This window comes from Balaenoptera acutorostrata, chromosome 10, assembly GCF_949987535.1.
Source record: "Balaenoptera acutorostrata chromosome 10, mBalAcu1.1, whole genome shotgun sequence".
Classification (NCBI taxonomy): Eukaryota; Metazoa; Chordata; class Mammalia; order Artiodactyla; family Balaenopteridae; genus Balaenoptera; species Balaenoptera acutorostrata.
The window spans coordinates 101,605,512-101,630,791 of NC_080073.1; the positions used below are offsets into that span (position 1 = coordinate 101,605,512).

Genomic DNA, 25,280 nt, shown 5'->3' on the forward strand with positions numbered 1-25,280 from the left:
ATCACTATCACACATAAATTAAACATAAATATACATAAAACATAAATATATATACATAAATTATATCGCTATTATATCTTTTGGTATTGCAAATAAAGATCATTAAAACTAGTAATGGCTGAATGGGCTATACAAATAACTTGACACTATCTAACATACCCAGTATTCTTTGATAATCTTTAAATTCAGAATTCTACTGCTACCCCTGAGCTGGAGCCCTGAGATTTGCTAGTTCCTTCTCCACCTGTCACACCACCCCACCACTCCGACCCGCCTTCGGCCCCGCCCCTCACTTAGCCCCGCCTCTGCGCACAGGCGCACCTTCCGCGCCCCCCTCCGTTCAGCCAGTAGCCGGTGACGTTTGTGAGAGCAGGACGTCCCTCTCAGCCAATGCAGGAGACCCTTGCTGACCCGGTCCCGCCCCTGCCGAGAGCTCGGCCGGAAGATGGCGGCGGCCGCTGAGTTGACGCTGCTGGAGAAGTGTCTGGGGCTGAGTAAAGGGAACAAGTACAGCGCTCAGGGCGAGCGCCAGGTGAGAAGCTGAGGCAGCGCGGAGGGGGAGAGGTGGACGGGAGCGCGGCCTGCTGAGCCGGGGTGGGACCGGGCCGGCGGGCGGAGGCGGCGGATCGAGGGTGCCGCGCCTCTCCTCCTCACAACGTGTCTGCGCCGCCGGGTCTCCTCCTGCGGCCCCGGCTCCCGGAGGGAGGAAGGGGGCACCTGCTCCTCTCGGGCTTGGCCTGAACTTTTCCTCCTGCGAAATTGTCATCATCATCCCATTCTGGGAAAGCAAGGGGGTCCTCAGAGAGCCCTCGGGTAGACCGAGCTGGAGGCCCCGCGTGTGCGTTCAGTGACAGCATTTGCTGTAACAGTACCTTTCATGCAGAATTACGCAGCGACTGCGGAGAGCAAACGGGGTGCCGAGTACACCGTGCTAGGCCGGGGGATACGGAGGTGGTAGAGGCGGACATGCCCCTCCCCTCAGGAAGCTTGATTTTTAGCTGGGTGGACAAACGTTGCAGCTGTGTTAGTTACAGTACTGAAAAGTGCTGCATTGCAGCGTAGACGTAAGAGAGATCACGTAGTGGGTCCTGGCGCAATCTGGGAGATTCGGTTTTTCTGAGGCCTTGTGAGGTCAAGTTCAATGTGCAGCGTGCAGAGATCGAGGGGGGAAGTTCCGCGGTTGGAGATTGCCTGGTGGGGCGTAAGGACTCAGATTTCTGAGGGCTTTGAAGGACGTTTGTGTTTTATTAGGTGGGTGGTTGCGGTGGAGGAATCAATGTATCAGAGGAAAATGTAGGAAGACAACTTTGGATTATATACGTTTTTTGCCCCTTTGAGATTTTTTTCTAGATGATACTTGGTTTTTGTTGTGACTTTTTCTGTTCTTCATTTGGTCCATGTTAAAATCTTGTCTCCAGAGCAGTCGTATTGTAGTTTTTACACGTAAGTTAGATCGAAGTCTGGAAAGGATAACATGACTTGCCTGAGAGCAGCCCACTGATTGGTGCAGAGTAGGCATTGGAGCCGAGTGGCCAGCTTGTGCTTTTGCCTCTGTACTCCTGGTGATTCTTCCCCTTCTGCCCCTACTCTCTGGTTTGGTTTCTGTTTTTTAGGGAACGTTACCAAACCTGAGTCTTGCCTTCAGGGAGCTTATGATCCAGTATGAGAAACAGTTGTCGACAGTTCATGTTAATCAGAACAGAAGAGCTGCTAAATGGAGGAAAGCGTTGTTGAGGAATGTGGAAGAGAAAGTTAATTCTGACTCTAAAAATGAGTTTGTAAACTACATGAAAAGCTGGTGTTTAAAGTGTGTAAGACCAGTAAATTACGAAAGATTGGGTAATTGGGGGTAACAAGTAGAGCAATACGATGGATGATGCAATGCAAAGTAAACCCAGAGTTGTAGTTCGAGGCCCAGTTGTGAGGGCTGTGGAGTTCACAGTGTGGTTTCTTATTTTATTTTAATTAAACCTTTCTTTTTCTTTTGCTTTCTTTCTTTTTTTTTTTTTTTTAAGCAGAGGACAGCTATTGAAGGTTTTCGTTGATGTGTTTGGGGAAAGGGATGAGGATATATGGTAAGATTTATTCATTTTGGGGGGAAGACAACTGACAGCAATAGCCAGCAATAAGGCATTCACTGCAATATTATCGATAATAAAAATTTGAAAACAATCCAGGAATCCAGCTCTAGGAGAATGGTTATTAAATTACGTACATCAGCACATTGGAATATTATTTATGTAGCCATTGAAAGTGATCACTTTGAAGACCATGGAACCTGAAGATGAATGTGAAGTGGTATGTGTCCCGTGATTGCAGCTGCATGAGGTTTGTCTACTTAGGCCGCGTAAAGGAAAGAGAATGAACTTTCCAGCCAAATGTACTTTATTGAAACCCTGACTCTGCAGTTACAAGCCTGGTGACCTTGGTTCTTTATCTGTAAACTGAGGAGGAAATTACTTACCTGTCTTAGAAGATATAATGATTAGATGAGAAAGTAACCGGGAATTTTTTGAGTTCCGGTGATGGGATTGTGGATAATTTATTTTTCCAAATAATTTTCTAGAATTTTCATTTTACCCCCACAGTCAGCAGTTGTGAGTCCTTTTCTTTCCTCTTTCTTTCTCTCTTTTCTCCGTTTCTCCCTCTCCCTCTCTTTTTTTCTCCCTCCCTCCCTTCCTTCCTGTCTTTCTTTCCTCCCTCCTTCCCTCCCTCCCCTCCTCCCCCCACCCTCTCTCTCTCTCCCCCTTCCTTCCTTCCTCCTCTCCTTCCTTCCTCCTCTCCTTCCTTCCTTCCTTCCTTCCTCCCTCCCTCCCTCCTTCCCTCCCTCCCCCTTCCTAAAAGCACCGCATCTCAGTGAGTTACCTGCCATAAAATGCACACAAACACAGTCAAGGAATGGAACATTGGCAGCATCCCCAGTGAGTTGCTATTGTTTTCTTTTAATGCGTTTTTTTAAAGGAGGTTATTGGTGATCTTAGAAGTAATGGTTTCATTTGAGGGTGAAGGCAAAAGTCAGAGTTTAAGGAGCTAAGTAATGAATGGAAAGTAGCCGGTGAGGAAGTGGAAAGCTGAGACTACCTCTGGTTGCTTCCTTTATCATTTAGGAGGTAACCTTTGAATCTGTATCCATAAAATGTTAACCTCCCCGTATACTTCACATGGTCACATTGACCTAGATGTAAGTGTGAAAGGGCTCTGAACAGTGAAAATCGCTATCCGAGTTCAGTATACTATTTGAACTGAACAGATGGCTGAAAAGAGTAGCCGTCTTCCAGGGGAAATATTCTCTTTTGGTTTCCTGAGGCCATTTAGATTGTATACTTGTTGTTTATAATTGGTCAGTCTCCCCATTGGTGATACTTTCCATTTTCTTTTAAATTTCTCAAAATGCTTCTCTTAGTTGCGCATTAAGAACATTTAAATTAATTAGCAATTTCTTATAATCTGAGCCTTTGGATTGCTGTTACAGTAGGGGAAACTTAAAAAGTAGGATTGTTTTTCAGGTGATTACCTGAAACCCATACTTTATATGAGACTTTTATAATCAGTGACCTCACTCTAAATGACTCCAGAATTGATGAATATGCAATCCATGGCAAGGAAATCACCATCACTAGTCCACACCTAGTTAATGAGATAACTATTCATATTAGATCACATATCACTTAAAGCAGGATAGAACTCATTTGGTGGTTCTAGCTGTATCAACACGAATTCAGTGTTCACTATAACTGTTTCTTACTTTTGTTGTTACAGAAGTTGGGTTTATTTAAGCATGTTCATTCACCTTGCTAAATAAGGTATGGGTAATCTTGATCAAAATTAATGTGGTATTATTAGGATTTCCATTTTCTCTTTTTGTACATATGTAGTTATAAATTATACAGAAGCATCATTACTAATTTTTGCAATGTTATTACCAGTTTCATAGCATCAGGCATCTATTATCAAATGTAAATTATGTAACTCTTATTTTCTTGACTCATTTGTAGGTAATTTAATATCTTAAGGGTATTTGAAAAAACAGTTTGGGATTTAGCGATTACTTAGAACTTACAGTCATGATGGTATTTGTTTTTAAAATTTATCTGAAGAACTTTTTTTCTTTTTAAGATTCCAGTTCTTCAGACGAACAATGGTCCAAGCCTAACGGGATTGACTACCATAGCAGCTCACTTAGTCCAGCAGGCCAACAAGGAATATTTGCTGGGGAGCACCGCGGAGGAAAAAGCAGTGGTTCAACAGTGGTTAGAATACAGGGTAACTCAAGTAGATGGACACTCCAATAAAGACGACATCCGAACTGTTCTGAAGGTAGCGCCACGTCTCTTTATAGGCTGAAATGTGTGAACTCTTAATAACAGGGATGTCTCTTCCCTGAGATTCCGTAACTGAAGTTGTTGGCTTTCTTTACTTGTTTCCTTCTGCCTCATGTTAGTTTGTAGCTGTTATTACCTTTGCCTGGAACAGACTCTGCCAGCCCCTCAGCTCAGACCTCAGCTCAGATACCCCTTCCTCAGCTCGTCCTTGGTTACTGTCTCTCAAACAGATGCACTTCCTTGTTCTAAATGCTTTTCTTTCCTAACACAGCACCCTGTCCTTTTCCTTTGCAGCACTAATCATAGTCAATAATAATAGCTTTGTATGATTTTTTTAATGTGATGGCTTGATATTCATTTCCCCCACTCAGCAGTCCTGATTCCCTAAGCAGTAAAGTACCTTCTTAAAGCCAAGGGGGAATCAAAGTTTTGGGGGTTGTAGTTTGTAAAAAACTGTCCACTTGATCTGAGAAAGCCCACATTTCCCGCCTTTGAGACTGATTGTTTTGGGATTTGTATTTTCTTTCTAAAGAGGTCAAGTTAGAATTAAAGAATCTATTGATATAAAATATAAACCAAATATGGCTCCAGAATCACTAAGAATAAAAAATCTTTATAAATAAAATTATTTTTGTTAATTATATAAAAATAAAGTGTTGTTTTGGGGTTTTTTTGTTTTTTTTTTAAGCTTAAAATTTGAAGGAACCTTAGAGATCACCCAGACAACCACATGTCATTGTAAGAATCCCTTCTGTTTCCTAATTTTATTCCAATTATAATATAAATTGGTAATATAAGTTGTACAAGAAGATCTTATGGTACTGAAAGTTTTTCATTTATCATTCTGGGAGAAATGGTTTAAACTGTATTCCTGACAGATACCATCAATAGAACTGGTAGAAAATAAATTTCAGGTCTCTTTCCTTTATAGGTCTGTCCTGATCAACAACTCTTTTTTAATACCCACGAGTGGCAGCGTTCCCAAAGGGAAGCAAGCATGTCTTCCCTCTAAGTGAATGGGAGCTTTCAGGCAAATAAAAAGTAAATATAACTCTCTCTTACAGTTTTCCAAAAGAAAGCATTAGTAGTGAAGTATTTAATTCTGAAATATTTCATTGAAATTGGGTGTATAAGTTCAAAAGTTGTATTCAGAGGTTTGGTATTAGGAGCATAGAAGTATAAAACATTGTGTCTGGGATATGTCAATATTATTATCTGAAGTCTCAACTGGGAGAATCCAGCTGGCGATGTGACCATCTTTGAAATGTACAAGGCACTGGATGATTTGGGTTGTCGCCCTTGCTCTGCCACTGTTTGCTCATCTGTCCCTACAGTGATGAGTAGGATACGGTCCTAGGGGCTGATGATACAGTGACCCACTAGGCACAGCCCCTGCCCTTACAGAACTCAGACCAGTGGGGGAGACAGATGTATGTGTGATTTGGGGCCAGATGAGAAAGGGTTGTTTACTGTTTTACTTTGCTTTTTGCTATTTCATGATAGCGTTTTTATTTAAAAGGCAGTATCCGTTGTAGAACTTTAAGAAATATAAGTAAGCAAATAAGAGAAATTTCAAACATTTGTAGTCCCACCATCAAGCGAGAACTGTTAATAACACTTATATTCGGTCCTCAGATATTGAATTATTGACTCCCTTTTGTGTTCTTCACATGCTTTTTCTTTTCTCATACATATGTGGTGTATTTTAAAAATGGGCCACTCTTGGACACTGTAACTTGGCTTTTTTTGTTCACTGACAGTACGTTGGGAGCATCTTTTCAAGTCTGTAAATACTCGCTTATACGGTCTCTGATAACCTGTTAGTACTCCGTCATATACCTGTGTCAAGATTTAGTCTGTCCTCATGTAGTGTTGGATTGTTGCTGAATATTTTCACACGTTCCCATTGGTTTCCTTAGGCAAATCCCTACAAGGGAAATGGTTGGGCCAAAGCTGTATATGTCTTTAGGGCTATGTTGCTCCTCTGCCTTCCAGAAAAGTGTATTGACAGTGGCTTCTTCCACAAAACCCTTGCTGCCCTGGATGTTACCCCTTTTCCTCCTTTACCACCCCAATTTCATAACCAGAACAAACCAAAAAGTGATCTCTTTGTTTACTTCGCACTTTTTTCCTTGACATTGTTAATGCCGTGGCATTTTTTTCATAATGCTTATGAGCATCTTGATTATTTTTAAAAATTTGCTTATACATATTCTTTGCCTGTTTCTATACTGGGCTATTTCTGTTTTTATTACTCATTTTTTTAAAATGTTGCTACTAAGGATATTGTGAAAGGATTTCATTTACTTGCTAAAGTTCCATTTCAGAGTTAAAACCACAATGGCTCATAATTAAGGTAATGTGTAATTTCAGAAAGCAGGCATTATGATACACTAACATTTGGATCTAGATGGAGGATATATAGTTGTTTATTATACTGCTTTTTCAATATTATTAGAAGGTTTAATAATAGGTAGTTAAGAGGAAGAAGAAAAATCAGGTGGAACTCTATAGAGGGAAATATTTTTTAAAGTTTGGCAATGGCATCAGAAAGACTTGTTTTAAAAAAAATGTAATGAACATCAGACATTAGTTCTGTTCCCTGAATATTTTGAATGTGTGAAATTGTTTTGAATTTCAGAATTCAATTTCTGAAAAATTTCTGAATTTCTGAAAAATCAGAATTTAATTTCTGAAAATTTTGATTTATATCACTAATCAGAAAGATATTACCTAGTCATAGTTTTTGAAACTCCATTTCAAAGTCTTTATAACTAAAGAATATAACCTTAAAAGAGTCTTTATAGCTAAAATATAGATATGGATTCTATTTTAAGAATATATATACTGTACAAAGTGGTGTTGAATTATTGTTTCAGACCTTTTTAAAAATGCTTCTTAACATTAATTGTAGATATATTTATTTTATTCTTATGCTTTATCAAACTTGTTTCATTTGAAAACATTTGAAGAAAAACCATCTCCATTAAGCAGATTACTATAGAATTTAAGTGGTAGCCTGTAATATACCAGTGTATTTTACCCTCTCTACCCAATTTTATTTTGATTCTTATATATTTGCTTCCCTGTTTATGTCCATGTTCCTTTATGTCATCATCTGTACCACCCCTAACAGTCCCATATTCATATACCTTTTTGAAAATTACTGTCTTTAAGTGAAGGCATGGGCAAACTCAAAGAGATCAGATTCAATTCAGCAAACATTTACTGATTACTGAACCACTATGTGCCAAGCATTTGGCATATGATTTGAGAATCAAAACAGACTCCTCTCTCTACAGCTTAAGAAATTTTTCTAGAATGAATGCTATTGACCTCTGGGGCAGTGTTTTATAACTAGTCTTTAGAGGAGCCTGGGAGAATATCTGATACTTATAAATCTTTCTCTGAAGGTGAGATGAATCTTTTGTCTCCTTTCATGTGAACGCAATTTAATGTAAATTCCTGTGCTGTTAAACTACATGTTAATTTCAAACCAAAAATATGTATATAATATATTTTCTTTTGTCTAGATTTTTTCTTTTCTCAGGAAACTAATTGATTTTATTTATGCTGGTCTATCAGACAATACTTCTGATTTAGATTAGGATCCTTTAAATTTTTTATTTAATTTTTTAACATGTACTTAAAAGTTTTTTTTCCTTCAAAAGTGCCTCTCAGCTGTTTAGGGAGCTCAGTGCTTAACCTTTTAAAAATTGATGGTCATTGTCTGAGGAACAAATGACAGAGAACTTTCTGTAGCTTTAAATGGTGTTTAAAATTGGAGTCTTTAAGGTGTTAGAAAAACTAGATATCCAACTGCAAAAGAATGAAACTGGACTCTTACCTTACACAATATTTAAAAATTAACTCAAAATGGATCAAAGTCCTAAACATAAGACCAAACACTGTAGAACTCTTAGAAGAAAACCTAGGGGGTAGGCTTCATGTCATTTGATTTGGCACCGATTTCTTGTATATAACACCAAAAACCCAGGCATCAAAAGTAAAAATAGATAAATTGGCCTTCATCAAAACGTGAGGCTTCTTTGCGTCAATAGACACAATCAACAGAGTGAAAAGGCAACCCATGGAATGGGAGAAAAATATTTGCAAATCATATATCTGGTAATATCCAGTATATATGAAGAACTACAACTCAACAACAACAAAAAACTAAGAACCCAGTTAAAAATGAACAAAGGACTCAGGTAGACATTTCTCCAGAGAAGATATAGGAAGCTAATAAGCATATGAAAAGATGCTCAACATCACTAATCATTAGGGAAATGTAAATCAAAACCACAATGAGATACCACCTCATATCCATTAGGTTGACTACTACCAAAAATAAAAACCAAAATAGCAAGTATTGGTGAAGATGTGCAGAAATTGGAAAACTTGTACACTGTTGGTGGGAATGTAAAATGGTGCAGCTGCTATGAAAAACAGTATGGCAATTCATCAAGAGTTAAAATAAAATTATCATATTTACTGTATGATCCAATAATTCCACTTACGGAAATATACCAAAAGAATTCACACTAGGTCTCAAAGAGATATTTGTACACCCATGTTCATGCCAGTGTTATTCACAGTAGCAGTTAGGTGGAATCAACCCAAGTGTCTGCTGACAGATGAATGGATGAATAAAATGTGGTCTATACATACAGTGGAATGTTATTCAGCCTTAAGGAAATTCTGACACATTTTACAACATGGATGAACCTTGAGGATATCATGCTCAGTGAAATAAGCCAGTCGCAAAAAGACAAATAGTATATGATTCTACTTATATACAACATATAAAATAGTCAAATTCATAGAAACAGAAAGCAGAATGGTGATTGCCAGGGCCTGGGGGATGAAGGAAAGGGGGAGTAGTTTAATAAGTACAGAGCTTTAGTTTTCTGAGATGAAAAAATTCTGAAAATTGATTGCACCACAGTGTGAATACCCTTAACACTTACTGCATTATGCACCTAAAAATGGTTATGGTGGTAAATTAAAATTTGATTAATTTTACTTGTTACATGTATTTACCTCAATTAAAAAGTTAAAAATATATGCATATTAAAATGCAACAATAATAATTATAATAGTAATTATTAATGACATTAATATAATTAATATTAATTATATATTAATATAATTAATATTAATATATAATTAATATTAATTATATATTAATATAATTAATATGATCAATATTATAATATTGATATATTGATTAATATATAATTAATTGATATTAATATTGATTATAATTGTTGTAATTAATAATTATAATAATATTATAGTTATTATAATTATAATAAATTATAATTCTCTTAAAACATAGGAATTGTTGGGCTTCCCTGGTGGCGCAGTGGTTAAGAATCTGCCTGCCAATGCAGGGGACACGGGTTCGAGCCCTGGTCCGGGAAGATCCCACATGCCACAGAGCAACTAAGTCCGTGCACCACAACTACTGATCCCGCGCTCTAGAGCCCATGAGCCACAACTATTGAGCCTGTGTGCCACAGCTAGTGAAGCCGGTGCGCCTAGAGCCCATGCTCCGCAACAAAAGAAGCCACCGCAATGAGAAGGCCACGCACCACAACTAGAGGAAGCCCGCACGAAGCAATGAAGACCCAACGCAGCCAAAAATAAAAAAATAAAATAATTAAATTTTTTTAAAAAATAGGAATTGTTGAGGAGCTTTTTATATTTTAATGGAAAAAATAAATCCAACATGAGCATGATTTACAAAATGCACCCCCCCCAAAAAAAACTGGAGTCTTTGAAATGATCAGAGATGGCACTGTGAATATCATTTTCTAATGTTTTCTTATTTCTTTAAAATAAGGCTAATAATATTTACCTTATTTTAAAAAATGAGTTGATTGTTATGTGATTTATGATTTTGAATGAATTCGAATCTATTATTGTCAAAGATTAAATTTATTAAATTAAATGTCAGTATTGTATTTTCTAATAGCCTTCTAAATGTTTCAAGTCAAATATATAGTTAACTTTATTATTACTGTTTTTTAAATTAATATTTTTTATTTTTTCCCTAGGATCTTAATTCATATCTTGAAGATAAAGTCTACCTTACAGGATATAACTTCACATTAGCAGATATCCTCTTATACTATGGACTTCATCGCTTTATTGTGAGTATTTGAATAGTTACTGGTGTTTTTGTCTGTGATGTTCAGAATGATTTGTTTTGTCTTGAATTTAAATCAAATTTGAATTTTCAACTTATCACATGAAAGTGAAAGGAATTATTTTTATACAAGGTACCTTATGCAAATATTCCTTCCATGGATCCATCACACATAGGAGCTTCCTGTTCCTTGACCTGCTTGATTCCTGTTCTTGTTCCTGTTTTTCTTTGGGGCTCCTTCTCTTGCCACCCTTTGTCATCCTCACTTGGCATCCTCACCTGGACCCCACCGTCCCCTTTCTGCTCCAGCTCTACGCCTCGATTTCAGTACCGCACCTTCTGTGCCATCTCTTACCCTAGCTCTTAATCTTACCCCCTAGTTCCATCATTATCCGAAGTAACTCACTTCCTTCCCTCTTTCCAAACCTGTACGCTTTCTTCCCCATCCAGCCTAGATCCCCTTAGTGTAACTCAAATCCCCAACTCTTGGTCAGTCCAAATCCGTGCCTTCAGTCCTATCTCCCCGCTGAGCTATATAGGAGAAATCACACACAAGCTGTCATTAAGAAGATGAGCATTTCTCCCCTCTAATTAAAAAAATAAAAGATGACAAGGAAGTGTAACTCTTGCAAACCAACGTGTATATTTACCTTCTTCCCTCTCTGACTTATACAGGTCATGCGATAGGGAAAGGAAATACCCTGAGAAGGAGGGACCTTGTGTGGAATTTCTTTGCCAGCAGAGTGGACAGGGTCCTAATGCACAGCACTTGTAGTGCTGGCTGCCAAGCTGTTTCACTGTGAGTCTAGGTGCCCACAAGGGCGTATGGTTTTCAAGCAAGTTAGAAGAGTTTCATTCAATGCCACGTGTGAAAACTAGACTTCCAGGGAGTTCCCTGGTGGCCTAGTGGTTAGGATTCCAGGCTTTCACTGCCCTGGCCCGGGTTCAATCCCTGGTCAGGGAACTAAGATCCCATAAGCCACGCAGCTCAGCCAAAAAAAGTAAATAAAATAAAACTTAAAAAAAAACTAGGCTTCTGTTAACAATATTCAATGATCTCTGCCTATTTATATTCCCTATTTTGACATGTATATCCTTTTTATATTTAGTGATTACAGTATTATGATTATCTCATGCTTGTTGTTTTCAAAACAAAATTGAGTGAAATGATACGTAAATCACTGTTCACCGTTCCTTTGGGTTCATAAAATGAGTCCATAACCAAAGCAGCTCTCCTACCCTGGTCCACGTGCAGGCAGATTGTATCAGAGAAGTAAACACCTTCTCAAGGAGCAGGCCTCACAGATGAAACCTGTGCTGTGACAGCGTTGCCCTGTGGTGTTAAATGACATTCCTGTTGAGTGAAGTGTAAATATACCCAGGTGAGAAGAAAAGTGATTACTAGGTGTTAAGTTCAGGCAGAGTAGACGGGAGGTTCAGATCGGCTTCCTGCTTGTGTTCATCAGACAGTTCTGGCGCTTTGTTTGCCATGGCAGTGCATTTATTTTTGCCCTCATACGTTCCTTCATTTACTTGTTCACGTTATTAAATACTTAATATGTAAGTCAGCGCAATCCGTGCAGTATACAAAACAGCAGTCAGGGAACCTTCAAGGCATCAAATGGTCCTGCTGTATTTTGTTTCAGTGTGAGCCCGATTTTAGCGGTGGCTGCGTTACTCTGAGATCTGGTCCATCTTAATGCCCTCTGAGGAATATTACATTGTTCTTCCTTTGTTAAACGGCCAGTTACTGTGGCCGTTTATTGTCACCCCAGTGACTCATTGCTTTCTTAAAGTGATTTCTTCCGTAGATAGCAGTCCCTATGAACAGGCTGTTACTCAAGATTATTAAAATCCTTTGTAAAGTTACGTGCTGCTTGACTATAAGATTGTTATCAATGAGCTACATTTGTCTCCAAGTTCGGAGCACCAGTGGAGGTGTCATTCTTTTAGAAAGAAAGGAAGAGTAAAAAGAGCTGCCGACAGCCCCAGCACGCCGTAAAGAATGCCCCAGAGGCAGCGTGGTACCAGTTGGAAAGGAGGCAAAGCAGCATTTCACCCCGATCTGGGATGCGCCGCTCAGAGGGCTTCTCACATGTCTGCCTGGAAATGAGTGACTAAGAGTGTTATCTGTTTGGCTTTAAAGTTCAAACTAGTCGCAGAGTGCCAATATAAATAAGAAGGAATGATTAGGTAGAAGGGCCAAGCATCGCTGTAGACTCACTGGCATTCTGACCAGTAAGAAGCAGGAAATGGTAACTAGAACAAGCGCATTGTGTTTCCTGTTGTAAAAAAAAGAAGGAGCAAAAAATAGTCAGTTAGAAAGGAATGATGGAAAGCCAGTTTTAAGTAAAATATTAGATGGGGATCCCATCCCAAAAGTTCTAAAAAAAAATATAAGTTTGGTGAGGGTAAAATCTTTCTGTTTGTTTGTTTCTCTGTTTACAGTACGTTCAGAAATAGAATGTCTACCAAAAAAGTAGTGGCGGTAACAAAGCGAGGTCAGTCACAATTTTCTCAGACTCAAGGGGCAAGCTCCACAGTTTAAACCAGAAGGTTAAGCATAACCTGAGCCTTCTGAAAAAGTGCTGCATTTCTAGCAAAATGTTCTGAGGGAATATGAACAAGTTTACATTCTCTAAAATAGATGATCTAGTTAAAAATTATTGGAATAAATTAGGAAATGTTAGAAGAAACTTCAGAAGTTCCTGGAATAACAGTTATTTTGTGCTGTGGGTCTGTTGTAATCCTTACACTAGAGATCGAAAAAGTGAAATTTTTAAGTTGGAGAATATCGATTTTGCCAGGTGTTGTAGTTTGTTGCTGTTGTTATAATCTTCAGTGATAGGCCTGGTGGCAGCATATGCTAGTCCGGGTGATACCAAACGCTGTTCTGAAGTGTAAACAGTAAATAGACACTGCCCTTTTCCCCTGTGTCAAAATCTGAGTGAACAACTTGAACGTAGATCAAACAAGCATCAGTACTTTATTGTTTGGAAATGCTTTCTTGGTGCATTTTAATTCATTCTGAAAAATAACATCTCACAAAACGGCTGAGCAGAGACTTTTTAAAATGAAAGAGTTCTTAAATTAGTCAAATTTGTAAGCAGTCAGATTGGATTCATCATGTATTTCAAAAGCTGACATGAAATCAAGTTGGAGTAATACTTGCTACTTTTTGCTTTAACTGTCAGTAAAGAGGTGTGTTGAAGTTGGTTTTGAATTTTATTTACGTATGTAAATATGTATGTATGTATTTATGTATGAAGGGAGGGAAGGAAGGAGGAAGGAAGGAAGGAAAACTCACCCCCATTTCCTGTTAGAGTTGCAGCTATGTTTACTAGTAGTTGAACTTCTTAAAAATCTTGTATTTTCTTTAGAAGTCAGTGGTGAAGTTCACCTATGGTAAAGATTTAGAAAAAGAACAAAAAGTTAGCTCTTTTACAAAATGTGTTTTACCCTTTGAAATATGGACTGATACTCGGTTTATTCCGCAATGGTTGTTTAAGTGCCTTCTATGTACAGCACACAGGATAGGAAAAATATAATTCTTTACATGTGAAACCATGAATTCTCTTTTAATAAAAAGTAACTTTTACACTAAAAAAAAGACATTCTTGACCAATTTTCTTGACTAATGTGTTAATTTTTTATCTGCTTGCCATGGCCTAACTATGTTATAGGTGAACAGTTACAGTCACACGTTTCTGATGACTGGATGCAACCCTCCACCCCCTTAAACAAGATGAGAATATTTTTGTAATTTGCTGTAGCAGCTTGCTGTGTAGGATTTAGACCAGAAACTTAAATTTTACATAACAGTAGCAGTGAGACCCCCTGCTAGTAAAACTGGTCCAACAGAGATAGACATTTGACACCAAAGATGTTAACAGATCAGATGTTGATACAATTGTATCCTAATGTCATAAAGGAAAAAAGGAAAAAAGGAAGGCAGGATGACTTCTATCACTTTCTCTGTTTAGACTGCATTATAGTAAATGTGAAATGAAAATACAAGTTCAATTAAACATTTATTGAGAAAATGCTATATGTCTACCTTTTAATTTTATTGCTAATAATATTTTCTATTCTGTAATAATTATTAGATACCAGAGTGATTTGTCCTTCAGTGTTGTTCACCTGGTGACTTAGCAGAGTGTTTGCCTGTAGGCACAAGTATATGCTAAATTCTGAACAGCCATAGGGCATCCATTGCTAAAAGCGCCTTCCAACAAGCATACTGCTAATGGGTTTGAAGTGCGTGAGGGTGACTGAGATTTTTGGTGTGTGTGAACATTCCTTGTCAGTTTTATGGAGACTTGCAATATGTTAAACAAATGAATTAACAACAGAAGGAACTACACTAATCTTACCTGGTCCGTGGCCGTCCTACTGGCTTCTCCTTACCTGACACCTCTTCATGATTCTAATCCAAGATTTGGCTCAAAGAAAAGGCTTCAAGTCACCTACTTTGGGATCTGAGCCCAGTGAAATGATAGGCACCCACTGTTTTGATTGCATCTTTCCCTAACCAAATCTCCGGGCATCCTTGTAGCTTGACAGTAAATTCTGTGAACTGCTACATCCTCTAAAGATCGAGTGCAGCTTTATTGCAAAACAGACTTCAGAAGGTCTGTTGTTGATCTGAGACATACACATACACCCCAGAAATAGCCCTTCCTTCTTGTATTAAGCAATAATCCCCTAACATTAAATGAGTCATTGTCTTCTTCAGTAAAATTTTTCCCCAGAGTTTAGTAGAAAGAAACAGTTGTCTACACATACATATACACCAGCCATCTACAAATATATATATATATATGTATTTGAGTTTACATTGTATTCCCTTGTTAAGTATGTTAGAAGCCAATAAACCTTTCTTATTTTAGGTTTGCGAAAAATATTGGAGAAAGAACCATGTCTTAGTCTCTCAGAAGCTATTCTCTTCCTTTCTTCTATTTTCCTTTACAATAAAGTAAAAAAACAAACTTTAGTCCTCCAGATCCTGTGTTAATGTAAATTTTTCATTTGTTGAAAACTTCAGATTTCGCCCCTAAGCACATCTGGTTTTGAACTGAACATGAAATCATTAAACAAATGGTGGGCTCGTCCAAGTGGCTGAAATGGTTCACTCCTATCTGAATATGTTGGCTTTGAGAACTGTGGGGGTTTTTTTTCCCCAATTTCTATCTCCTACTCAAATGGTATTAATAGTTGCACTTATGTAATGTCTGTGTTGTGTGTGTGTTTTTAATCTCTACTTAGGTTGACCTGACAGTTCAAGAAAAGGAGAAATATCTTAACGTGTCTCGCTGGTTTTGTCACATTCAGCATTATCCAGGCATCAGGCAACATCTGTCTAGTGTTGTCTTCATCAAGAACAGACTATATACTAATTCCCACTAGAAGCCATCTGCGCTGTACAGAAGAGTGATTAAGATATTTTAAATGGAAAGTGTATTCTGGACCAGAGGACTGACATGAATTGATAGGCAGCCATTCTTTATTCATTGAAGTTGGTAGAATTTTTAAAGTATAAACTTGTGTCCCAACATTTTATTTGTTCTTTAGTTGAAATTTTGCAGTTTTTTTATGTAAAACTTAAAGTGCTGTCAAAACTTGAGTTGAGATCAAGGTATCAATTATCTTGTTTTTAGAGATGAAATTTATTTTAATAAAAGTTGCAAATCAGTGGCTTAATCTTAAAAAAAAATAGTCATTCCGATGGTTGATATATTTGGCTATTTATTGACCTCTTTCATCTTATAAATTAATTTTCCCCTTCTGAATATTTATAGTAGTTTGTTTTTTAAGAACTAGGATAAATTGTGCCAAGGAGACAAAAAGGGAAGACAGATGGATTTGTTTTCAAATATTTATGTGAGCCAGTAAACGTGGTTGAAAAAGTCATTTTTTGTTTGTTTCTTTCCTGTAGTCAGTATTCATTGAGGTGAAACTACTGCCCTAGAGGGAAGTGGAATAAAATACATTCCCTCGAATTAATGGTTCTTTTGTTGTCTTTGGGCTCATTGGAATATGCAGTAGCTAAAAAGCAATGGGAAATTCCCACTATCCCACTAATTTTGGACTTGGTAACTACTAGATTTTTCTAAACTAAAAACCAACATAGAAAGGCTGCTGTTGACATTCTGTGTAAAGAGCAAAGACTCATACTGTATTAAAACAAACCTATACAGTTTATAACTCTTAGTGGCTGAGTAAATAAATAATGATTGAGAGCTAAAGAGCTTATATTTACAAATAACAGGAAAAATTGTCTTTGAGCGCTTCACTGTTAATGCTGTGTAACATTTTGGTGCTGACTCTGAGTCTCAGTAGAGTACAATTCAAAGCTCAAGTGCACAGAGCAGAGACTTGGGAAGTGTCCATCCCTTTGGCCCAGTCCTGCTTTGATCACATACTAGCCGAATGCATGACCTAAAGCAAATCAGTTAACCATATTTTCTTAATCTCTAAACATAAAATGTAAAAGTAAAGATAACTCTAAATGTTGAGGGTTTGTGGAGACAAACCATATGTGAAAAAGCCTAACATACAGCCCATGGCTGTCAGTAAAGGTTTCTCTTTGTAAGAGGCCCCCCACTCCTCCCGCTTTTGTTCTTCACGTTACTGAGTCAAGAGATTTAATAGGCCAAGAGTATTGAGTATATTGTAATAGATCAAGATAATTTTTACAGGATTGGATTTCACAATTCATTGCTATTGGGAGCATTTTTAATTTTTACAAAGTAGCCTTTATATTAGAAACTGTGGACTTGTATTTGCATGTTCAGAGACTAAAGGGCTCAAGTTCCCCTTGGGAGTTAGTACGTGTGCTACAGAGGCAGGCCCAGTCTGACTTCTCACGCATGCCGCTGCCCCAGCTGGGTCTGCTGTAAGGCTTCCACCTTAAATTCCACTGCTGCAAATTACTCCTTCCCCTCACACTTCTCTGGTCTCCCCTGGACCGGGGAGGTAAGCAGGATAGACAGGATAGGCAAGAGATGGGCTAGCCAGTCCCAACCATTTCACTCTTTTTCCTTCAGTGTAGGTCAGCTGTGAGGAAGCAGGGGACAGAGGATACCGGATACCTCTTTGCCAAATGTATCCTCTTCCCACTTCCACCTGGTGAGTCTTTTTTTTGGCCGCACCCCATGGTTTGCTGGATCTTAGTTCCCTGACCAGGGATTGAACCCGGGCCCACGGCAGTGAAAGTGCCGTGTCCTAACCACTGGACCACCAGGGAAGTCCCCCTTGTGAATCTTACATCTGCTAGTCAGTTCTTCATTGCAGAGCATATCATTGCTTCAGTAGGTTATCACCTACTACGTGTCAGGATGATCTTGGAAGATGCAGGGGTGGCAGAAAGAGAAAATCCTGGCTCCCGTAGGCAAAGGTTAGATAAGTTTAGATGTTCTCAGCGTCTAAATCAAAACAATTCATTTCCCCTTAGAAAAGCTGCGGGGCGTCCTGGGTCATTTCCGTCAGGTATTTCTCTACCTGAAATGCCCTTTCTTTCTCACTTGATGACCTCTTCAGTATGTGTCCTGGAAGTCAAGTCCACGCTGACCAACCCACCTCCCCCTGCCTCCCATCTGGCACTGACGTCATTGTGCTATTTTTGATCACTGGTCTCTTCCACCAGATGTTTAATTCCTTGGGAGCAGAGGCTGTCTTTTCGCAGCTGTCCAAACAATAACTGACACGTAACAGTAAATGCTTGATGTGTGTTGAAAGAATCTAGTATTAAGTCCATTTTGAGCTAACCAAGAAAAGTGTAAGTGTGAATTGCAATTAGGTACAGGTGTATAGCAGAAAAACCAAATAACATTAAACTGGGTTGTTTTTTTCTTATGTGAAAGAAGACAGCCCACAGTTGGTATTAGGCACCTAGCTGCTTCTTCATACTGAGCAAGTAGTTTTCTTTCTCAAGTTCAACTCATGGTCCAAGATGGCTATTGGCTCTAGACTTCAAGTCCATGATTAAGACCTAAGGAAGGAGGCCAAGAGGAAGGGCAAAAAGACTCCTCTCCCAGCTGAGTCAGTCCACTTGAAGGACCTTTCCGGGAAGCCCTATTCAGCAAAATCTATTTACATGTCTTTGGCCATCCCAGCTGGGAGAAAGGCCGGAAATGTAGTCCTTTAGCACACACATTGCCAGCCAGAACCAAACTTGTGCTATGAATGAGGAAGAAGGAAGAGAGGGATACAGCTAGGTAGGCAGCTAGCTATCTCTAGCACGGTAAGTAGTGTTTAAATGGGTAAATACTTTCTGAATGCTAAATAATCCAGTTGTAAAAGAATTTTTGTGAGTAAATTGTTGACATTCCATGGATCATCAGTTTGCAAAGAATTCGAATACCATAGAATGAATACTTTTCACTGATCACGGTTTTCAAGGTTCACAAACTATTTTAGGATCCTGCAGTACTGAGTTATGAGGTTCTGTTAATGCACTTTTAATAACAGCACTAACAGCTGACACTTATTGAGCGCTCAGTATGTGTTCGGCACCACTCTAAGTGTTTTAAGTGAATTCACTCCTTTAATTCTTATCCCCTTTTGCCAGACAATGAAACTGAGGCACAGATTGGTAAAGGAACTTCCCCGGGTCACAGCCAGTATCCAGGGGTTGGGGTTCAGTCGAGTGTCTGGCTCAAACTCAGTCCGTAAACACCAGTGCGCCTGGCAAGTTCTGCTTAACCAACGTATGAAATTCGTTTTTGCCAACCTTAGAAGAAGCTGCCCTAGGCATTGGATAAAACAAAAGTGTACAGAACTTTGAGAATAAATTAGATGTTTCCACAATTCTGGATATACTAAAAATGCCTGACTCGTACACTTTAAATGGGAAAATTTTGTGATATGTGAATTATAGCTTAATAAAGCAGGCTTTTGTTGTTGTTTTTGGCTGCACCACGTGGCATGTGGGATCTTAGTTCCCCAACCAGGGATCTAACCCACGCCCCTGCATTGGAAGCGCGGAGTCTTAACCACTGGACCGCAAAGGAAGTCCTAAAGCAGCTTTCTTCCTTCCTTTCTTTCTTTCTCTCTCTCTCTCTCTTTCTTCCTTTCTTTCTTTCTTTCTTTTCTTTCTTTCTTTCTTTCTTTCTTTCTTTCTTTTTCTCTTCCTTCCTTCCTTCCTCTGTCTCTCTCCCTCCTTCCCTCCCTCCCTCCCTCCCTCTCTCTCTCTCTCTTTCTTTCTTTCTGAGTCAAATACATTAGCCTCACCGTATATTAATTATGAGACCTTGGATAAGTCACTGCATGTGAAATTCCTCTTATGAAACAGAGATGAAGATGACTGATCTCATTTAATTTGCAATAAGAAGGTATAAAAATTACCTAGCACAGTGCCTGGCACACAGAAAGTGATCAGTGAAGGACAAACTGCTATGGAAGATGTAGAATCATAACCCACAATTTTATAAAGTCAAATTCTTAACTAATCCATAAGCCTCTTCCCACCGGCCATCTCTGAGGCACCTGCTCAACAAGAGCAGATAAGATAACTAGTCAGAGCATCTTGTGGTTTTAATATTTATTTGTTTATTTATTTTGGCTGCGCCAGTCTTAGTTGCGGCATGCAGGATCTAGTTCCCTGATCAGGGATCGAACCCGGGCCCCCTGCATTGGGAGCATGGAGTCATACCCACTGGACCGCCAGGGAAGTCCCCATCTTGTGATTTTGGTAAAACATGAATCCATTGTATTACTCACCAGCTTAAAAATCTCTGGTCCTCACATCTTTCAAGCCATTGAAAAAAGGGAGCATACTATTTTTCTTTTTCTTTTTTCCCTAAAAGATCAACGGAACTCCTCTAAAGTAAAGTGTATGCCATTCCTTCTGAAAAGTAGATGCCCCTTTCCACCATTTTCTTTCCGTAAGTCCCAGAAGCCTACAGCACTATCATTCAATAATCCCTCTAGGGCTTCCCTGGTGGCGCAGTGGTTAAGAATCCACCTGCCAATGCAGGGGACACGGGTTCGAGCCCTGGTCCAGGAAGATCCCCCATGCCGCGGAGCAACTGGGCCCATGCGCCACAGCTACTGAACCTGCGCTCTAGAGCCCGCAAGCCACAACTACTGGAGCCCGCGCGCCTAGAGCCCGTGCTCCACAACAAGAGAAGCCACTGCAGTGAGAAACCCACTCGCCACAACTAGAGAAAGCCCACGCACAGCAACGAAGGCCCAATACAGCCAAAAATAAAATAAATTTTAAAAAAATTAATAAATTTAATAATCCCTCTACATTCAGTATCTTGTAATAACCTATAATGAAAAAGGATATGTGTATATGTATAACTGAATCACTTTGCTGTACACCAGAATCTAACACAGCATGGTAAATCAACTACACTTCAATTTAAAAAAAACAACCCTCAAATATTTCTTTAGCACCTACTGTGTGTCGACAGTCGACTAGGCCCTGTGGACAACACAGGTACACACTTGCCCTCATAGGGTTTCCAATCCAATGGTCTGTAAACAGATTCCTGAAACAGCAGGTAAAGCATCCTTGGGGAGGCAGCCAGCCGCTCAGCATTCTTTGAAAGTAAATAAAAACAATCAGATACCATTTACTGAGTGTCTACTGTGTCTGGGCTCTGTACCAGACACTTTACAACCTTCACATTATCTCATGTTACTTTAGGAGGTAGGGCAGAGGCAGAGACTAACCCACATGCTGACCACCCAGTTAGACCACGGCTGGAGTGAATGGGAACTGTACAACTGCAGAATTGGAGGACATCACCCATCACCATTTTATGCACTGGGGTTTGATTTGACGGCCCTGACTAGATACTGGCCCTGTCTCCCTACACCCTGTGCAACTTTCAAGAACAGGTCAAAAATTCCAAGTAGGGAAGGATCATTCTTCAGTCGAGGATCCACAGATTTTCCACTAATTACAATAAATAATGGTTTTAAACCAAATAGAAGGGAATTCCCCAGGGTCCAGTGGTTAGGACGCTGCAGTGGAGGGCCTGGGTTCAATCCCTGGTTGGGGAACTAAGATCCCACAAGCCACGGCGCTGCCCCCAAAATAAAAATCAATAAGTAAACAAACCAAATAGAAATAATAGAACTGGAAGCAATATCAAAAGGCCATTTGTGGGACTTCCCTAGTGGCCCAATGGTTAAGACTGCACGCTTCCAGTGCAGGGGTTGTGGGTTCGATCCCTGGTCAGGGAACTAGGTCCCGCATGCATGCCGCAACTAAGACCCAGCACAGCCAAATAAATACTAAAAAAAAAAAAAAAAAAAAAAAAGGCCGTTTGTCTTTCGTCCCACTTATACCCAAAGCATCCAAGATGTCATGAAGTGATTTGTGGAGTTCCGTCACAAGATGGTAGAAAAAGTGACCTAACTTAAACTCTCCTCCATCCCCATCCAGATTCAGCATAAGATTACCGCATGGAGGTTTTTAACAGATGTGTGGGCATGCTCGTTTTTACTCCCTGTTAAGCATATAGGTCCCCCATTGGCTCCCCCAAGTTAAACCTGAATCTGTAGTCACCACAGTCTGTAATGGGCACATTAGGTTTACCGCAGGGACCAAGGCAGGAAGGTAGGAGTGGAAAGAATGGGCAGATCACCCACTGCCGGTGCATCGTGTGAGAGCCCTGCTAAAAGTCCTTCCAGAATAGCTTCAAGACGTGTTGATAAAAATTTAAGCAGAGATATTGTTAGGAAAGAATAGAACTCTATTGCAATCAGGTACACGTACATCACACCGAGAGAGAAAATACACAACTCTTTGACAAGGAGTCAAATTAGAATGATTGTGAAGTACAGCTTTTTCATTTATGTATGTTTTTTCTATCATTTGACTTCATTCCTTTAAAAAAAAAAAAGTCAGATGTTACACAAACTTTAATATTAATCCAGCTTTGGCAGAGATGTTGTGGTTTTGTGGATTCGAGCATTTAGCTTTTTAGCTCCAGAGAGCGATATTTCTTCTTTCTCTCCATAATGAGATTACCTGCTCCTACCCATTACCAGGGCACTAAATTTGAAATTCTCCATACACCTGAGTAGGCCGCTACATATCTGGCCATCTTAATTTTAGTCTTGATTTATTGAAGCTGAATTACATTCCCAACTCTTCCTGGAGCTCTGGGTGAATTTTATTGAAAAAGCAGTGGGGAGAAATTTGCTATCATATATCGCTCTTGCTGGCCAGAGCTTTTCGATACACCAGGGGCTCTATCTGCTCCATGTCTTGTATGCTGGATTTATAACACTGAAGCCCAGCTCTAGGGTTACATACAGGCATATCAGAGATGAGATGGGGAATTTGATTTTGTAATAATGATTACTTGTTGCTGGAGCCCATATTCCTGCAGGCTCTTCCTTTACTCTCCCTGCCGCCGATGAATAAAACTAATTCCAACTGCTACCTTATCTAGCAAAACTCATCTTTCACTTACGAGAGAGGCCAAAAGAAGAGAGACAGGAAGTCAGGAGAATTTGAGATGTTGGCCATTTTTGCTATTCTGTCTCAAGGGTTTCTTCTTCCATTATCGTGATTCCTTTAGGAATATTTTCATCTTTTAAACTTTCGTTTCTTTGTGGGGAGAATGAAAGCGTCACATCTCTTCCAGCCTGGCGAGTTTATTTGATGGCTCATCTGTGCTGTCTGTTCCACTTCAGAGAGGCTGGGTCCCTAGGGCTAGCCAGTTGTATTAGGGATCCTGCGGACTTGGCTCGCCATTTCTGCTAAGGGTCATCTGTCCTCGCGGTCTTGCCGTGGATAATTTTTGCCTTCCCGAACATCATCTGCTTGAGAAATTTGTGCCTGGCAGGCCTGTCTGTCCAAGTTAAGCTTGAAATACAGTAGCCACACAACTAACCTGACAAAGCATCGCTCTAAACAGCAAGGCCCCAGGCCTGCTTTGACCAAGACCACAAACTTCCAGCCATCTGATTACAAATTCCAAAGTTTCTTTGGTGCAGTCCATGAACCAGTCTTTTCATGCAAGGTGGGTTATCCTTCCTCCACTGCCCCAGTTTTCCCAATCTCCTGCAACACACACACACACACACACACACACACACACACAGATACGCACACACCCTTATCTTAGAAATGCTTAACCCTCTGGTTGACCTTACCAGTTCCTGACTGTTCGGCATTTGACTCGAGCCCTGAGACTTAGATGAAAGAAATGTAGAGCTGACTGTCATTGTCAGAAGTTTGAGGCATGGGTGACAGACATTACATGAAAGCAGTGGTTCTCAGACTTGAGCATGAGTGGTAATCACCTGAGGCTTCTCAAAACATAGATTGCTGGGTCTCGGCTGGAGTTTCTGATTCAAGAGATCTGATGTGGTGACCCCACCATGAGAACCATTATACTACACCTGTCCGAAGCTTGGGTGACAATCAGACACAGAGCAGCTGCACTCATCCAAAAACTCTTGCTCCTGTCTTTTTTCATAGCTAAGTCCAGTTTTCTGGAGGTGGGCCTAGCCTGGTGATGGAGCGTCCTGAGTTCTGATTGGTTGGCTCTGTCCCAGGAGTTTCTGTCTGTAGCAGCTCTCGCGGTAAAGCACTGCATGTTCTCCAAGTGACGGAGCTACACCGGAAGCAGCTCTAAGGAGCACAGCAGGATTCAGTCCAGGAACGATCAGTCCACGACTGTAAAGTCGCTGCCTAGTCGCTGCCAATGCCAATACCCAGCGCGTTATTTCACACCACACAGCCTCTGGGCTTAGCATGCCAGAGGCATTTCCAAAACTTCGTATGATTAACACACAGTAATATTTAGTATTTTACCCCAAAAGACTGTCTAATCTTTTCCCCTCCTTTATTTTCATCAGTTTCTTCCATTTTTAATTTTTTAACCCACTTCAAAAATAGGTTAGACAAAAAAAGGATAAACAGTAACGCCAACAGAAAATATCCAGAGGAAATCTCGTGAAGTGGATTTGATAAAAAGCAAAATAAATCTAGGAGCCCACTCCCGCAGCTATGCTTATCCTTGATGGGCTTATACTAAGGAATGAGTTTTAATTTTGTTCTCAAGAGGCGTGTAATTAAATACACATTTTATTTTTATTTTCTAATTTTTATAAGGTTCAGTAAGGAGTTAGCAAATAATTTACCCTGAAGTCAGAAATTTACTTCTTCTAAATTAGCATTATTTCCATGTTTTAGATGCCTTAACTCTCAAGAAGCACAATAATTGGCAAAATCCCTTTACCATTCCATGATTTAGAAGTGTCTGATACTGAGAGCCTCTAAAAAAGGATCAAGCATAGAGCGCTGTGCAGGGGGAGAACAGCTATTCTTAAAACAGGAGAAGTCGGGGCTTCCCTGGTGGCGCAGTGGTTGAGAGTCTGCCTGCCAATGCAGGGGACACGGGTTCGAGCCCTGGTCCGCGAAGATCCCACATGCCGCGGAGCAACTGGGCCCGTGAGCCACAACTACTGAGCCTGCGCGTCTGGAGCCTGTGCTCCGCAACAAGAGAGGCCGCGATAGTGAGAGGCCCGCGCACCGCGATGAAGAGTGGCCCCCGCTTGCCACAGCTAGAGAAAGCCCTCGCACAGAAACGAAGACCCAACACAGCCAAAAATAAATAATAAATAAATTTAAAAAAAATTAAAAAAAAAAAAACAACAGGAGAAGTGCTTTGTGTATGATTCCATTTAGGTGATGTTTTCGAAATGACAAAACGATTTAGAAATGGAGGATACATCATAGGTTGCCAGGGGATGGCGTAGGGCAGGGAGGAAGGTAGGTGTGGTTACAAAAAGGTGCCAAGGGGGATCTTTATGGCTCTGGAGCTGTGCAATAT

At 39.8% G+C, this 25,280-nt stretch overlaps 1 protein-coding gene and 1 non-coding gene across 3 annotated transcripts; one reads left to right on the plus strand and one right to left on the minus strand.

Annotated features, from left to right (window-relative positions):
• Positions 1-376: 376 nt before the first annotated feature.
• Positions 377-25,025, plus strand: EEF1E1 (eukaryotic translation elongation factor 1 epsilon 1). 2 transcript variants are annotated; one of them, XM_057555545.1, is made up of 4 exons: positions 377-532; positions 4,117-4,317; positions 10,385-10,480; positions 24,839-25,025. In XM_057555545.1, the coding sequence occupies exons 1-4, from the start codon at positions 446-448 to the stop codon at positions 24,914-24,916; spliced, it is 462 nt and encodes a 153-aa protein (XP_057411528.1). In that variant the 5' UTR covers positions 377-445; the 3' UTR covers positions 24,917-25,025. The 2 variants fall into 2 exon arrangements, with proteins under 2 accessions (XP_057411528.1, XP_007173986.1); XM_007173924.3 differs by lacking the exon at positions 24,839-25,025 and adding an exon at positions 15,742-16,475.
• Positions 17,650-17,722, minus strand: TRNAE-UUC (transfer RNA glutamic acid (anticodon UUC)). Its single transcript has one exon. It is a non-coding gene; the product is annotated as a tRNA-Glu (tRNA).
• Positions 25,026-25,280: the final 255 nt, after the last annotated feature.

Excerpts from the sequence above, each read along its gene's own strand:
- EEF1E1 (XM_007173924.3), top strand. The coding sequence starts at position 446 with ATGGCGGCGGCCGCTGAGTTGACGCTGCTGGAGAAGTGTCTGGGGCTG. Across the intron at positions 533-4,116 it reads GCGCTCAGGGCGAGCGCCAG|ATTCCAGTTCTTCAGACGAA; the intron begins GTGAGAAGCTGA and ends TTTCTTTTTAAG. Across the intron at positions 10,481-15,741 it reads ATGGACTTCATCGCTTTATT|GTTGACCTGACAGTTCAAGA; the intron begins GTGAGTATTTGA and ends ATCTCTACTTAG.